General features: G+C 47.5%; 1 protein-coding gene across 1 annotated transcript in view; it reads left to right on the top strand.

The window, feature by feature from the left end:
* The window catches only part of LOC119974592 (alpha-tectorin-like), a 66109-nt gene that overhangs the window by 38385 nt on the left and 10245 nt on the right, over positions 1-17479 (top strand). The window contains exons 7-10 of the mRNA XM_038813622.1: positions 1633-1796; positions 7278-7526; positions 7636-7798; positions 10581-10659. Of these exons, the coding sequence (XP_038669550.1) occupies positions 1633-1796; positions 7278-7526; positions 7636-7798; positions 10581-10659 (655 nt within the window). The remainder of the gene's footprint in view (positions 1-1632; positions 1797-7277; positions 7527-7635; positions 7799-10580; positions 10660-17479) is intronic.

Below are 17479 nucleotides of genomic sequence, written 5' to 3'. Positions count from 1 at the left end.
GGTACAGACTTGATGGGCTGAATGGCCTCCTTCTGCACTATAAGAATTCTGTGGATTAGGATTTGTTTTAAGGCTAGGGATGGGCACTGTTTTCATAGGTTTATACTAGCTTTTGTGTTAGGGTTAGGGACTTGCGCTGTGTACATTGGTGTACATTAACATCAGGGTTACAGGTGGGCACTGTGCACATAGGTATGCATCAGCATTTGGGTTGGGGTGGGCACTCTGTATGTATGGAATGGGCACTGCTATGTAGGCGTGCATTAACTTTACAGTTAGAGTTATGGGTGGGCACTCTGTGCACAGGTGTATATTTGCCTCTATGTTCCCCATTGTCGGCTTATGAAGAAAGTAAGGAGGTGTGGGATAGAGGGAAATTTGGTCAATTGGATAAGTAACTGGCTATCACATAGAAGGCAGATGGTGGTGGTGGATGGAAAATTTTCAGACTGGAGACCAGTTACCAGCGATGTACCACAGGGATCAGTGCTGGGTCCTCTGCTATTTGTGATTTTTATCAATGTCTTTGAGGAGGGGGCTGAAGGGTGGGTCAGTAAATTTGCTGACGACACCAAGATTGGTGGAGTAATGGATGAGTAGGCTGTTGTAGGCTGCAAAGAGACATTGATAGGATGCAGAGCTGGGCCAAAAAATGGCAGGTGGAGTTTAACCCTGATAAGTGCGAGGTGATTCATTTTGGTAGAAAAAATTTGAATGCGGATTACAGGGTCAACGGCAGGGTTCTGAGGAATGTGGAGGAACAGAGAGATCTTGGGGTTCATGTCCACAGATCTCTGAAGGTTGCCACTCAAGTGGATAGAGCCGTGAAGAAGGCTTATAGTGTGTTAGCGTTTATTAACAGGGGGCTTGAGTTTAAGAGCCGTGGGGTTATGCTGCAACTATACATGACCCTGGTGAGACCACATTTGGAGTATTGTGTGCAGTTCTGGTCACCTTATTATAGGAAGGATATGGAAGCTTTGGAAAGGGTGCAAAGGAGATTTACCAGGATGCTGCCTGGTTTGAAGGATAGGTCTTATGAGGAAAGGTTGAGGGAGCTAGGGCTTTTCTCTTTGGAGCGGAGAAGGATGAGAGGCAACTTAATAGAGGTTTATAAGATGATGAGGGGGATTGATAGAGTGGACGTTCAGAGACTATTTCCTCGGGTGGATGTAGCTGTTACAAGGGGGCATAACTATAAGGTATAGGGTGGGAGATATAGGAGGGGTGTCCGAGGTAGGTTCTTTACTCAGAGAGTGGTTAGGGTGTGGAATGGACTGTCTGCTGTGATAGTGGAGTCAGGCACTTTAGGAACTTTCAAGCGGTTATTGGATAGGCACATGGAGCACACCAGAATGACAGGGAGTAGGATAGCTTGATCTTGGTTTCGGACAATGCTCGGCACAACATCGAGGGCCGAAGGGCCTGTTCTGTGTTGTACTGTTCTATGTTCGATGTGTATGAGCCCTTTGAGGCAAACTGAGTCTGCCGGGTGAAAGAATGTATCTAAATATCAAGATCACAATGGAAATGAACCTGAACTATTGTCAGCACCTGTGGCAATAACCGATTGAAGTAAATCTAATGATGTATTAGTCACTAAATGTTTAACATATGTTCATATTTATCAAGGTGAATAGCACTCACTTTATATATTCCAACACTATCCGAGTTAAAGCTGAAACGGGATCAGGATCAATCGTCATAAGAAAACCGAATGTTACCATCGATTTCTTGTGCGTCTACCCTCTAACCATGAATATATCCTCAACAGTGGTCATCTCAGCTGTGCACAGGTAAGTTAAACATGGCCATTGTCAGTGCCAGTGTAGGGGTCATGTTAGTGGGCTGTACTTTCTTTACATATGACTCCAGTCCGCCAATCTTCTTCTTTGGTGGTCACTCACTAACGAGTACGATTGTCCACCTAAGAAACTCCGTGACACTGGTCATGGTTTCTCAGGGTCCTTGCCTGGCTGATGAGTCCGATCCTAGAGTAGCATTTCTGGACGCAATCTTGGCAGGTGTTTCCAGGAGCTGTGGTTCGTCCTTGGATGATAAGTGGCATTCCTTTCTCAGGCTCCTTTTCCAGGTCTCCTGTTGCCGTCGGGTGTCCTTGGACAATTATGACCCTTCAATCAGGAGGATCCTCCAAGTAGGTCTCTTCTGAGAAAGGGTCTCCTTGACGCCTGCAAATTAAACAAGTGTTGTGTAGATTGGCTGCATGTTCACAGGACAGAATCATTATTTGGCAAAAAAGAACAAAAAAGGGTCAGGGTTAGGGTTAGTGTTTGGTTGGGGTGTGAAGTTTAGATTTCCCTAGCTCTCAGGTAATTCAGAAAAGGTGCAAGGCCTGAATGTCTGGATCACACTCAACCAGTCCACATTTGCAAAAACCATATTCTTATACACAGTCATGCATAGAAAATAGAAGCAGACGGAGGCCATTCGGCACTTTGAGCCTGCTCCACCATTCATTATGATCATGGCTGATCATCAAGTTCACTACCCTGATCCCGCCTTCCCCCCATATCCCTGATGTATATCGCCCCAAGAGCTATATCTAATTCCTATGATCAATCAGGGAATCAAGGGCTATGGAGATGAGGTGGGAAAGTGGAGTTGAGGATTATCGTATCAGATCTGTTATCAACCCATTGAATGGCAGAGGAAACCCGATGGGCAGAATGGCCTTTTTCTGCTCCTATGTCTCAATGGTCAAAACCAAATTGCTGTTCGATGTGAATCTGCAATAGGGCAGTAATTGCTGAACAACCCTGAGTATGCTGATAGCTGCACTAAGAACCAATTTGAGATAATCAGTAGAGCGCATAACAGAGCTGATTTATACTTTCTCCAAATGCTAGGCATTCACACGCAGAGTCCCATTCTTTGCAAACAAAAGGAATATGTTCAAGCCTTGTGCTATTTTTGCATTACCTGGGAGCATGAGAATTTATTTTAGGGTCAATCAACTTAACAGAATAACAACCCTCTTTAAGAAGGGTGTGAAGTTTGGGATGCTGTACCCAGCCCGTCTGTGGGTCATACATGTGGAACAGGACTTCTACTTTGAAATGCCAGACAAAGTATGGACCTTTATTAAAGAAATTAAGCTGGAGGCAAATTAATAGACACTTAAGCCTTGGAGAAGTACTGTGGCAGCGATTTGTGGTGCTGGATTGCATAAATCTAAGTAGCTCTACGTGAAATAATGGGCTGTGTGGATGGTTAAAGGTTGCTTTGTCTCGCAGGGACCTTGTTCAGGGGGGGGATAGACTTTGAACTTGGTCCTGCTTTTTGGGTAACTATTTTTCTAAAGTGACTGTTTCTTCACTGTTTTTTCTGATGTTTATTTACTGGGGAATGTGATGCTTTTGAAATGTTTATTCATGTGGGGGGGAGAGGAGAAAACAATAGGTAGACAGACTACTTGGTGCCAGGAGCGGGAGCTACCAAGTCAGCATGGGTCAGCTGACTCTTGGAAGCGCAGTGGGGGGTGAGCAGGTGTTAAACTGGAGCTTGACTTGAGGGATTGGGTTTCTAGTGTTGTTGCTAGGGGGAGAGAGGGGGGAGCTGCTTTGCTGACAGGGGAGGAACTGTTATTAGGGGACAAATGGGAGGTCGGGATTGGCGACAGCCCGAGTGGGGACTCGAGGAAGTGGAGGGCACGAGCTCGAGGCTGGCCTAAAAAGTTTGATGGTTAGTTGGCGGGGGGGGGGGGGGGGGGGGGGGGGGGGGGGGGGGGGGGGTGGGGGGGGGGGTGGGGGGGGGGTGGTTGGAAGCCCCCTGGTCCAGGCTGATCATATGGAACGTGAGAGGACTGAATGGGCCAGTCAAGAGGGCTCGCGTGTTCGCGCATTTGAGGGAACTGAAGGCAGACGTGGCAATGCTGGAAGAGACACACCTAAAGGTTACAGACCAGACGAGATTGAGGAAGGGGTGGGTTAGCCAAGTGTTCCACTCAGGACGGAACTCAAAGACCAGGGGGGCAGCAATCTTGATCAGCAAAAGGGTGGCATTCGAGGCAGGGAGAATCGTGTCAGACAAAGGGGGTGTTGTGTTATGCTGCTTCGGATAACACAGGCTGCTATTTGATGCAGTCTTACCAAACAGATGCTCCAGACTCTGAAATGAGTTCAACGTGTTTATTGAACTATTAACACAGTTCTCAAATGAGTTTGACTCTCTGCTAATCTAACTGTAGTAACTCAGTCTAACTGTACCAGCTTGCTCTAAGCCACGTGCTGGGGTGTGATGCTGCTGATCAACCCTGTCTAACTCTCTAGATGTCTGTCTGTGGAAAGAGGCAGGGTGTGAGTGCCTCATCCCTTTTATAGTGTTTATGTCATGCCGCCTTGTGGTGATGCCACCTCTGAGTGTCCTGACTGCCCATTGGTTGTGTCCTATTCTGAGTGTTCATTGGTTGCATGTTTGCATATCATGACTGGGGGTAGGTACATAATGGGAAGCTGGAGGGGGTGCGAGTGGTACTTGTGAACATATATGCTCCGAATTGGGACGACGTGGAATTTATGAGGCGGGTGTTAGGTAAGACCCCAGACTTAGAGTCACATAACCTGATCATGGGAGGGGACTTCAACACCGTCATTGATCCGGAATTGGACCAGTCAAAATCCAGGACAAGGAGGAGGCCGGCTGCGGCAAAGGAATTGAAGGGTTTTATGGAACAGATGGGGGAGTAGACCCATGGAGGTTTGCACGGCCGAGGATGAAGGAGTTTTCCTTTTTTTCACATGTCCACAAGGTATATTCTCGCATCGTCTTTTTTGTTCTGAGCATGGCGCTAACACTGAAGGTGGTGGATACTGAGTACTCGGCAATCGCAGTGTCGGATCATGCCCCGCGCTGGGTGGATCTATGGGTTAGTGTGGAGAGACTGGATGTGGGGTTGCTAGCGGACAAAGCGATCTGTGGACGGGTTAACAAGTCCATCCAGAAATACCTGGAAACAAATGATATGGGGGAGGTCTCCGCAGCGACGGTCTGGGAAACTTTGAAGGCAGTGGTCAGAGGGGAATTAATCTCGATACGGGCCCACAGAGAAACGGTGCAACGGGCTGAGAGGGACAGGTTAGTTGAGGAGATACTCGGAGGCCCCAGACACAGGGCTGAAGGGCATGCAGTCGGGCAAGGCCCCGGGGCCTGACGGCTCCCCGGTGGAATTTTATAAGAAGTTTTCAGAGATATTGAACCCACTGCTGGTGAGGACATTTAACGAAGCAAGAGAGAAGGGAGTCCTCCCCCCAACACTGTCGCAGGCCTCAACATCCGGAGCAATGCGGGTCATACAGGCCGATATATCTACTGAATGTGGACGCCAAACTGCTGGCTATGATACTTGCCACAAGCATAGAGGACTGTGTCCCGGGGGTGATAGGGGAAGACCAGACGGGATTTGTTATGGGCAGGCAACTCGAGGCCAATGTTCGAAGGCTTCTAAATGTTATTATGATGCCCTCAAAAGGAGAGGAGGTGGAGGTGGTGGTAACGATGGATGCGGAGAAGGCTTTTGATCGGGTGGAGTGGAATTACCCGTGGGAGGCGCTGGGAAGGTTTGGGTTTGGTGAGGGCTTTATTGACTGGGTGCGGTTGCTCTATCAGGCACCAGTAGCGAGTGTGCGTACGAACCGGCTGAGGTTGGGGTATTTTAAATTACACTGAGGGACAAGACAAGGGTGCCCCCTCTCCCTGTTACTGTTTGCTCTGGCCATAGAGCCATTGGCCTTGGCGTTAAGAGCCTCGAGAAACTGGAATGGGCTGGTTCGGGGGGAAGGGGGGGGTGGAGCAACGGGTCTTGCTCTACCCAGATAACCTGCTTTTGTACATTTCAGACCTGTCGGAGGGGATAGGGGAAGTAATGCAAATCATTGGGGAATTTGGCAATGTTTCGGGGTATAAATTGAACATGGGGAAAAGCGAGATGTTTGCGATTCAGGCAAGAGGACAGGAGAAGAGACTGGAAGAGCTGCCACTTAGAATGGTAGGGAAGAGCTTTCGATATCTGGGAATCCAGGTGGCTCGGAAATGGGAGGTACTACACAAGTTAAACTGATCCCGGTTGGTAGAACAAATGGAAGGAGACTTTAAGAGATGGGACATGCTCCTGCAATCACTGGCGGGGAGGGTACAGACCGTGAAAATGACGATCCTCCCCAGATTTCTGTTTGTCTTTCAGTGCCTCCCCATCTTCATCCCCAAGGCCTTTTTCAAGTGGGTGAATAAGATTATTTTGGGCGTTGTGTGGGCGGGTAAAACCCCGCGAGTGAAGAAAGTGTTGCTGGAGCGCAGTTGGGTTGGCGCTGCTGAACTTCTGCAATTACTACTGGACAGCTAATATAGCCATGATTAGGAAGTGGGCAGTGGGGAAGGGGTCGGCATGGGAGCGGATGGAGGTGGCTTCATGTAAAGACACCAGTCTGGGAGCATTGGTAATGGCACCTCTGCTGTTCTCGCCGGCCTGATACTCCACAAGTCCGGTGGTAGTGGCGGCTCTGAGGATCTGGGGGCAATGGAGGAGATATAAGAGAGGGGAGGGAGCATCGATTTGGACCCCGATTTATAACAACCACAGATTTGTACTGGGTAGGCTAGATGGTGGGTTCCGGAGTTGGCAGAGGGCAGGAATTAGAAGGATGGGGGAGCTATTTATAGACGGGAGCCTCGAGAGTCCATGGACAATGCATGACCCCTTTCCACGGACACCCGGCCGCAAGTAAAGCTGTGGAAGAGGGGCGGGCAGTCCGGCTGGACGATCCCCTTGGTCTCCCACTGGAAGACCTCCCGGAGAAGGTTCAGGAGGAGATCCTCGCCTTCCCCGCCCCTTTCTGGACCGGGTGCCCATAGATCAGGACGTGGGGCTGAATGCAAACAAAATTTCAATAAAAGAGTTGACAAGAAGCTAAAAAGGGAGTGGGGCCCAGAACATTGAACGTAGACATAGCTCAGGGACTCCACAAGACCAAAAATGGCAGGGTTCTTGGGAGTTTGTGAACTGGCGGGAGCGTGAGGAACCCATAGTTGCCCATTGGTTTCTTCATGACAATGCCTCAGCCAATTAGTGTTGACTTGCCAATCAATCAATCAATATATGTAGTATAAATTGTTAGGAATTAGTCATTCCTGCAATTGCCCTGATGTGATTGGGGAGCAAGAGTTCAGCCACACGTTCTTCAACGGGATACATGTTTCTTTTATTGTTACAATGCCAATTCCAAAGTGCTGACATTTCTACACAAATTCACTTTTTTCCTCAGTGTTGTGAACATAACTTTACCATCAGGCAAGGGGCTGTTTGAAACCAAGATGTTTGTTTATCGTGAACCTGGGTACACTGAGCCCTTCACCCAGACCCCAGTCCTGCTTGGTGTCAATGACAAAATCTACGTTGGAACCATTGTTTCCGGCATCGATGCCAATCAATTCGTGCTGACCCTGAGCCATTGCTGGGCAACTCCTCGTAGAGATCCCAACACACCGACGCAATGGTCCTTTATAACTGGCCAGTGAGTATCTTACCTTCTGGGGAAAACAGGCAGAATATGCCCAAAATGCTTCCTCTGAAATAAATGTGAAACCTTCACGAGGCTTTATTAGTCATTCTCTCTGAAACAGGTGCCCCAGTGTCCTGGATGGTTCGGTTAGCATTGAAGAAAATGGACTTTCCCCCATCGCTCGCTTCTCTTTGAATATCTTTCGATTTGTCGGAGATTCGAGCGAGGTTTATATTCACTGCCAGATACAGCTGTGCAATTTTCAAAGCACCAACTGTTTGACAGTAAGTATGTGTGTCCTTCTGTGTACAGAGTTCACATTATAAATAAATGACCGCTCGCGAATTCAATGTGGAACTGAAAGTCAGAAAGATCAGGGAGGTAGAGACAAAGTTAGAATCCATTCAGTTTAGCACAGTGGGTAACACTATGGCTTCACAGCGACAGGGTCCCAGGTTCAATTCCTGGCTTGTGTTACTGTCTGCATGTTAGAGTCTGCATGTTCTTCCTGTGTCTGCGTGGGTTTCCTCCGGGTGCTCCGGTTTCCTCCCACAAGTCCCGAAAGATGTGCTGTTAGGTGAATTGAACATTCTGAATTCTCCTCTGTGTACCCGAACAGGAGCCGGAATGTGGCGACTAGGGGCTTTTCACATTAACTTCATTGCAATGTTAATGTAAGCCTACTTGTGACAATAAAGATTATTATTCAATTATTGTTCAAAACAACTAATTTAAAACTAACCACAAACAAGAACTTGACCTCCAGAAGCGATAATAAATGTTTATCTAAGTGGATTCAAATTGAATAACCTGTTTTATATTCAGGCACGTTTCATCCTGAAAATCCGAATTGAGAATGAAATAAAAAATGAAATGAAAATCGATTATTGTCACAAGTAGGCTTCAAATGAAGTTACTGTGAAAAGCCCCTAGTCGCCTCATTCCGGCACCTATTCGGGGAGGCTGATACGGGAATTGAACCGTGCTGCTGGCCTGCCTGAAAAGCCAGTGATTTAGCCCAGTGTGCTAAACCAGCCTCTTGAGGCATGGTTTAGCAGAATATCAATAACAAAGAGACGTCGGCATTTGTCTGTGTGATGTTTATTTGTGACTCCTCTCATAACCTCTGACCCATTCGTATAATAGAAAGTTAAACATGTTCATAAAGCTTCTGATTTGCATTGACTCGAATTTGCAGCAACATCTGACTCAGAGACAACCCCTCAGAATGAAATCCAGAAAATTCTGGAAACACTCAGCAGGTCAGGCAGCGTCTGTGGAGAGAGAGAAACAGGGTTCACATTTCAGATCACCTTTGTCAGTCCTTTGTAAGGCAAGGGTTAAAAAAGTAAACCATTTATGTAAATATCTCTGTCAATTGGCCCCTGATATTTAATGGTTGGTTGTCTGTTGGAGAATCTTCGGTTGTTTCTGGGAAATAATTAGCAGAAATTGTAGACCGGTTGATCACATGTGAATGTTGGGATGAGGCAGGTAGAAAAGAGGTCATATGTTGGGAGAACTGGTGAGCAGACCGGAAGCAAAAGGTTGGAATGAATGAGTCTTTTTACGATTAGCAGGCAGTAACTAGTGGAGTCCTGCAGGGATCTGTGCTGGAACCCCAACAGTTTGCATTATATATTAATGATTTGGACAAAGGCACTAAATGTATTATCTCCAAATTTGCAGAGGATACAGAGTTGGATGGGAGGCTGAGTTGTGAGGATGATGCAGAGATGTCCTGGAGCGGGATTTGGTCAGGCTGAGTGAGTGGGCATATGCATGGCAAGTGCAGTATAATGTGGATAAATGTGACCGTTATCTGCTTCAGTGGCAAAAAATGTGTCGACTAGAGGCCTTTCACAGTAACTTCATTGCAGTGTAAATGTAAGTCTACTTGTGACCAATAAAGATTATTAAAAAAAGGAAGGCAATTATTTGAATGGGTGAAAATTCAGAGGTGAATACTCAGCCAGATCTTGGTAGCCTCGTGCTTCAGTCGCTGAAAGTAAGTGTGTGGGTACAGCAGGCAGTAAAGAAGGCAAATGGTATGTTGGCCTTCATAGCAAGCGGTTTTAAGTATTTACTACAATTGTATAGGGCATTGGTGAGGCCACACCTGGAGTATTGTGTGCAGTTTTGTTGTCGTTATCAGAGGGAGGATGTTCTTGCCATGGAGGGAGAGCAGTGAAGATTGACCAGGCTGATTCCTGGGGCGGCTGGATATGAGGAAAGACTTGGTTAGAATTATGTTCATTGGAGTTTAGAAGAGTTAGAGGGGATCTCATAGAAATTTATAACATTCTAACAGGATTAGGCAGGGTAGGTTCAGAAAGAATGTTCCGATGATGGGGGAGTCCAGAACTAGGGGTCATAGTTTAAGGATAAGGGGTAAACCTTTTAGGACTGAGGTGAGGAGAAATTTCTTCACCTCGAGAGTGGTGAATCTGTGGAATTCACTACCGCAGAAAGTAGTTGAGGCCAAAATGTTGGGTGGTTTCAAAAAGGAATTAGATTTGCTCTTGGGGCATAAAGGGTTCAAAGCGATATGTGGGGAAGGCAGGATCAGGGTATTGAGCTTGATGAATGAATGGTGGAGCAGGCTCGAAGGGCCGAATGGCTTCCTCCTCCTTCTATTTTCTATGTATGTTTCTATGTAGAATGGAAGTTCTCCTAGAGCGCAGGGTCAGACACGACATGTCAGAGATGCCCAGTTACTGTTAACAAATATATGCTGCTCACCAGTTATCGGAGCCCAATACTTCTACAGAAATAAATTCTACTGCCTGGGAATATAATTTTTCCAAATTGTGCCATGGTAGCACGGTGGTTAGCACAGTTGCTTCACAGTTCCAGGGTCCCGGGTGCTCTTCCCAAGGGCCGGTGCAGACTCGATGGGCCAAATTACCTCCGACGGCACTGTAAATTCTATGAAAAAAAAATTGTATGATTGCCTTGTAACAGCCCAACAGCTATTTACATGAAGATTATCCATCGTTTGTTGGATTTGAGGCAGATGACTTTTTATTGAAGTAAAGTGTTTATTCTACTTTGTCCTGAATGTAGCAGTGTCTTGGAGAAAGATCTGGCGTGAGTCAAACCAACGGCACCGTTCACACCACCGGCCCATTTAAGAAAATGGAAGGTACGATGTATTATGAAGAAATATTATTCATTTAAATCCATTTAAGAATCATTTAATTCTGATTAAGGGTGGCACGGTGGCACAGTGGTTAGCACTGCTGCCTCACAGTGCCAGGGACTCGGGTTCAGTTTTTGCCTTGGGTGACTGTGTGGAGTTTGCATTTTCTCCCCCTCTTTGACTTTTCTTTCTCCAGGTGCTCCGGTTTCCTCCCGCAAGGATGGCAGGTTAGGTATATTGGCCATGCTAAATTGCCCCTTATAGTCCAAAAGGTTAGGTGGAGTTACTGGGTTACAGGGATCGGGTAGGAGTGTGGGCACAGGTAGGGTGCTCTTTCAGATGCTCGGTACAGACACAAAGGGATGAATGGCCTCTTTCTGCACTGTACGGATTCTATGATTTACTCTTTTCCATTTTCTCTCTTTCCATCTCCCCCCCCCCCCCCCCCCCCCACCCGTGCGTTCTTCAGTTCTGATTGTCCATTAGACGAGAGCAACTCCAGGGTGAACTTTATCCAATACTTCCAATTTGTAACTTTGTGCAAAAGGCTTTTCCCTCATTCCCCTTGTCACCAACATCCTCCCTGTTGAGGAAGGTTCTGAGTTTAGCTGGGTCTGGTATGGGGGTATTTTGAGTATCTATGGCCAGATCTTATCAGTGGAATCGGCCCCAGTGGATAAGTTGAAGGCAAAGTGGGTGGGGGAATTGGGACCCATTTTGGACTAGGAGGTGTGGAGTGAAGCCCTTCACAGGGTAAACTCCATGTCCTCCTGTGAATGTCTCAGCCTGATCCATTTTAAAGTGGTGCACATGGCTCATCTGACCAGGGCTAGCATTAGTGGCTTCTTTGCAGGGGTGAACGACAAGTGTGAGCGGTGTTAGGACATTGTTGTAAAACCTTTGTCTGCTTTGTGTTTCCTTTATGTAATTCCTGTCCTGGCTGCCTTTAATCTGCAATCTTCTTGCTAGCTGCTGGAAAATGAGACACCCCTGATCCAATGGACTTGCCCAGGACTTCCCTTTTAGGTTCTGTGGCAGAGCCGTGATGCCAGTTTGATAGACTGGCAAGCAGCCAATCAATGAAGCTGAAATTCTAAACTATCTCTTGTTGTTGCTTGCGATTGATCGATCCATTCAGAATCTTCCAGAAGAAAGGCAGGACATCTGAAGAACTCCATTTTGTCCTGAGTTCTGTGAAGAGTTTAACCTGGAAGCAGCTGGAAGACACTGTCTCTCTCTCTCTCTCTCTCTCTGCCAGGCAATTTTAAAAAACTCCTCGTCATATCCGTGAAGGCACTCCTCTTTAAAAGACCGACAGCAGTCAGAACTGGAGTTGAAAATTGAAGCTGTTCCTCAACCAGGTCTCTGATTCTTTTAATCCTCTGTCTGAATGGCTGGGAAGAATCCAATCTACAAACACGGTAGCAGAGTGGTGAGCACTGTTGCTCCACAGCGCCAGGTACCCAGGTTCGATTCCAGGCTTGGGTCACTGTCTGTGGGGAGTCTGCACACTCTTCCCGTGTGTGCTTGGGTTTCCTATGGGTGCTCCGGTTTCCTCCCACAAGTCCTGAAAGACGTGTTTGTTAGGTGAATTGGACATTCTAAGTTCTGCCTCAGTGTACCCGAACAGGCACCGGAGTGTGGTGACGAGAGGATTTTCACAGTAACTTATTGCAATGTTAATGTCAGCCTACTTGTGACACTAATAAAGATTATATGAAAATCCTCTTTATAAGACAAGCCAGGGTTTCTGTACAGAGATCAGATAAATGGAAGACACTGTAAAATTCTCAGGTTTAAAGTTCCAGTAATATCTCCGGGAGATGGTAGCCACAGGTCAGAATTGCACTGACCTGAATTTCCTGTGTGAGGCTCCATCTAGTGGTCGGAGGTGAGAATTGCGCTGACCTGAATCGCCTGTTTGAGCTCGATTGGTGGTCAGAGGTCAGCATTACACCAACCTGAATCTCTTCTACGAACCAATTCACCAGAGGGTTGCATTCGGAGAAGACCGGTGCCGATAGCGGCCACAACTGCAGCGGTGAAGATTCATCTGAAATCTTTTCTTTCAATTCCCATTGTTTTAATTCTTCCCTTCCACTTACCAAGTGGCTGTCTTGTATGTGTCTGGGTGCAAGGTGGTACAGGGCTTTGGGAATAGGTAGACTAGTAGACCGTAGTGCTAATTATTTCCTTTATATTGTTATGGGCCAGGGTTTAGAAAACCCCAAAGTATATCATGGAGTTCACCTGACCTATAACTATTTATTGATTTTGGTTACGATGAGCATAACGGCCTGCCTTTCTGGTGTTATTCAACAGAGATCTTTTAAAAAACAACATTTATTCTACAAATTTAGTTAACATCTTTATAAGCAGACACAGTAAGCATTTTTATCAACTACAAACATAAATATCCCACACAGCTACAGTAATCTATGTATATCCTGAGTGAATCCCCCCTTTACTGTTCCAATTAAATAACAAGGTTCCCTGAACCAAAAACCCCTTTTTACCAAAAACAGCAGTTAAGTATAAACAATGGGTTTCTTCCTTGGAATAACTCTTTAAAATTGAAAATAGAGAGACAGGCTAAGATACTTCTCGTCTGAGTACAGCAGCCAAATGCGAAAACAAAGTTCAACACTCAGAGCCACAAACCAGCTCCAAACCAAAGTGAAAGTAAAACCAACTCCCAGAGCCACAGCCCAGCTCCACCCACACAATGACATCACTGAAACATTTCTTAAAGGGACACTCCCATGACAATAATTTCTTGTTTTGCTCTTGTTATAAATAAACAGTTTGTAATGTTTTACTTATCAATCTAGTGTCTGTAACGCATTGGAGCAGGAGGGTTAATGATCTCAGGAAAACCACAAATTATTGGTTAATTCACTTATGTTGGGGCTCCGGGGTCTGTGGGGCTGGAACTGACCGGGCACTCACCCAGGGTGTCGTAACAACAGTGTTCTTGGCGGTCAACTAACCACACCCATATGGTCTGGTCATGTCCCAAATTGCTAAGCTGGTTGATCTCCTTCTTTAGCGCCATGTTAGTAATTCTTTTTTAATGTTTTTATCGAGGTTTTTACAGTTTATGCAGTATACATTCGGTGAGAATAAATGTGCAGGTTAGAATGTACATGTCATTTTCCTCTGTTCTGATCCTCTCACACTTGTTTCCTGGGCCCTTTGCTGTACAATGGGCAGTTATCTGCTATTTACATGTGGGTGGTGCCTATCCCTTCCCTCTCCCCACATTTTGTCATTTGGCCTCCCCTCTTTTCTTCTCCCCTCTCTCTACCCTTTTTTTGGCATTCCCTTGAGGGTTCCTTTTCTTGTAGCCTTGTTCTCAGCCCCCTAACATTTGTGTCAGTTGTTTTCTAGCCTCCCCCACGTTTTTTCTCTAGCCTTCCCCCCTACCTTTCCTGTGTGCTCTCTGTGGTCCCGTTGGCCCCCGTGCGTCCCCCCTCCGCACTGCTCTATTGGCTGTTGGCCTCGAACAGATCCTGGAACAAGTTGGTGAATGGCCTCCACGCTTTGTGATAGCCATCCTGACCCTCGGATGGTGAACTCGATTGGAGAAATTCCGATCGGTCTCCCACCAGCCAGTCTGCATCCATGGCTGGTGTTGCTGATCGCCAGCTGAGCAGGATTCTCCGGCGGGTGATTAGAGAAGCAAAGACAAGGGCGTTGGCCCTCTTTCCCATGAATAGTTTTGGAGGGTCTGATACCTCAAAGGCTGCCACTCTTGAGCACGGCTCCACCCTCACCTCCACAAACTTGGACATCACCTCGAAGAAGGTTGTCCAGGGCCCGACAAGTCTGGGGCAAGCCCAGAACATGTGGGTGTGATTGGCTGAAGCTCCTGGCACCGTCACATTTGTCCTCCACCTCCGGGAAGAACTTGTTCATTCAAGTTCGTTAAGTGTGCTTTGTGCACCACTTTCAGCTGTGTGAGGCTTAGCCTTGTGCATGAAGAGGTGAAGCTGGCCCTGCACAGTGCTTCACTCTCGAGTCCGCACCCTATTTCCGTCCTGATCTCTTCCTCCTATTTCCCCCATGTTTCATCCAGTGGGAGGTGCGTCCTTTCTAAGAGTCATCTGTACAGGTCCCCACAGTTTCCCTTCGCCAGACTGTCCAGGTCCAGTAACTTCTCTAACAGAGTCCTTCTCTGGGATCATGGGTATGCAGTGGTCTCCTTGCGAGATGTCGGAGTTCGTTCCCATTTGTTAGTTCCAGTCTCCATCAGCTCCCAAAGTCGCTAGTCTGTCTTCAGTGTAAAAGTCCCTGTCAGCCCCCCCCCCCCCCCCCCCCCCCCACACCATCCCTATCCTGTCCCACCTCTCTTCCGTGGCATCAAGCATGGCTGGTGCAAACCTGTTGTTGCCGCAGATTTTTTTCTTATTCTTTCTTAGGATGTGGGTATCAACGGCTGGGCCAGCATTTGTTGCCCATCCCTAATTGCCCTTGAACTGAGTGGCTTGCTTGGCAATTTCAAAATGGTAGACCCTACAGCTTTCCCCTCTCGGATTCACCGGGGATACTCCACTTTTTTGCCCAGGTTAAGTTTGTAGCCCGAGAAGGCTCCAAACTCTCCAGAAGTTTCATAAATCATAGAATTTACAGTGCAGAAGGAGGCCATTCGGCCCATCGAGTCTGAACCAGCTCTTGGGAAGAGCACCCTACCCAAGGTCAACACCTCCACCCTATTCCATAACCCAGTAACCCCACCCAACACCAAGGACAATTTTGGACATTAAGGGCAATTTACCATGGCCAATCCACCTAACCTGTACATCTTTGGACTGTGGGAGGAAACCGGAGCACCCGGAGGAAACCCACGCACACACGGGGAGGATGTGCAGACTCCGCACAGACAGTAACCCAAGCTGGAATCGAACCTGGGACCCTGGAGCTGTGAAGCAATTATGCTATCCACAATGCTACCGTGCTTCCCATGATTTATGTAATGCCATTTCATGGATCTGAGATGTAGAGGAGCAGATCATCCACATAGAGTGAGACTCTATGCTTTCTGCCCCCCCCCCTCCCCTCCCCCCCCCCCCCCCCCGCTTCGGTTTCCCTTCCAGCCACGCGCCACTCTCAGGGCGATTGCCAGCGGCTCAATTGCCAGGGCAAACAAGAGTGCAGACAGCGGACATCCCTGCCTGGTGCCTCTGTGCAGCTGAAAGTATTCAAAGCAGGTGGTGTTTGTCCTTGGGGTGATATACAGGAGCTTCACCAATGAGGTGAACCCTGTCCCTAGCCCAAACCGTTCTAGTACCTCAATGAGGTATTTCCACTCGACTCTGTCAAAGGCCTTCTCTGCGTCCAGGGAGATGATCACCTCTCGTGTTCTCTCCCTGGATGAGGTCATTATCACGTTCAGCAGGTACCTGATGTTTGCAGTTAGCTGTCTACCCTTAATAAAGCCTGTCTGGTCTTCTGCGACCACCTCTGGTATGCTGTTCCCCAGCCACTTAGCCAGGACTTTTCCATGTCCACATCGAGCAGCGAAATGAGGCTGAATGATCCGCACTCAATTGGGTCTTTGTCCTTTTTGAGTATCAGCCTTATGATGACCTGTGTCAGTGTTGTAGGCTGGATTCCCCTCGCTGGCGATTCTGCAAACTAGCGATTCACAGGGGTAGGTCCAGTGCCATCGCAAATACTTTGTAGAAGTCCACTGGCAACCCGTCGGGTCCTGGCGCCTTCACCGCCTGCATGAAGTTGATGCACTCCATGACCTCTCCCAATCCTAATGGTGCTTTCAGCTCCCTCCGTCTATCATCCCCCATGACTGGCATGGTCAGTCCATTGAGGAACCATTTCATCGCCAAGTCCCCGTTAGGAGGTTCGGAGGTGTACAGACCCCTGTAGAAGGCCTCAAGTGGTTGGTTGACCATTTTTGGTTTGTCTGCCTCTGTTGTCCTTTACCTGGGCTATTTCCCTCATGGCTGCCTGCTTTCTCAGCTGGTGAGTCAACAGATTAGCCTTGTCTCCACACTCACAAAAGGTCCCCCGTGTCTGGCAGAGTTGGTACTCTGCTTTCCTGGTGGATAGCAGGTTAAAGTCCATTTGTAACTTTTTCCTCTCCACCAGAATCTCTACGGTCAGGGCCTCAGACCACTTTCAGGATGGAGTCGATCAGTTGTTGCCTAGCTGCCTTCTCTTCCATATCTGTGTGAGCCTTGTAGGCGATAATTTCTCTCCCAATCACCGCCTTCAGTGCATCCCAGAATGTGGAAGGTGAGACTTCCCCATTCCAGTTGTTCGTAATGGACTCGTCTAGAGCCTGTGATGTTTTCTGGCAGTAGACTTTGTCAAACCTCCATGTGGGGCATTGAGCATGGCCCATCTCCAACCTCAAATCCATGTAGTGTAGAGCGTGGTCGGTGATTACGATCGCGGAGTATTCCGCTCTTACTATTTCTGGAAGCACCAATTTCCCAACTACAAAGATGTTGATGCAGGTGTAGACCTTGTGTACTGGTGAGAAAAATGAGAATTCCTTCACTCTGGGTGGATGAATCACCATGGGTCCACTGCCCCTATCTGCTCCATAAATGTTCCCAGATCCTTAGCCATGCCTGCTGTGTTTTCAGTTCTAGGGCTTGATCTGTCCGTCAGTGGGTCTTGTACACAGTTAAAGTTTCTCCCCCCCCCCCCCCCCCCCCATGATCAGTCAGTGGCTGTCTTTGGCAGGGATTCCTGACAGTCTCCTTTATAAATTCAATGTCGTCCCAGTTGGCCACATACGCATTCACCAGGATTACCAATGCCCCGTCTAGGTCACTGATGACCATGACGGACCGTC

Source organism: Scyliorhinus canicula, chromosome 12 (genome assembly GCF_902713615.1).
Source record: "Scyliorhinus canicula chromosome 12, sScyCan1.1, whole genome shotgun sequence".
NCBI lineage: Eukaryota > Metazoa > Chordata > Chondrichthyes > Carcharhiniformes > Scyliorhinidae > Scyliorhinus > Scyliorhinus canicula.
Note: the sequence above shows the minus strand (reverse complement) of the source record. Positions and strands in the feature narration are given on the sequence as shown.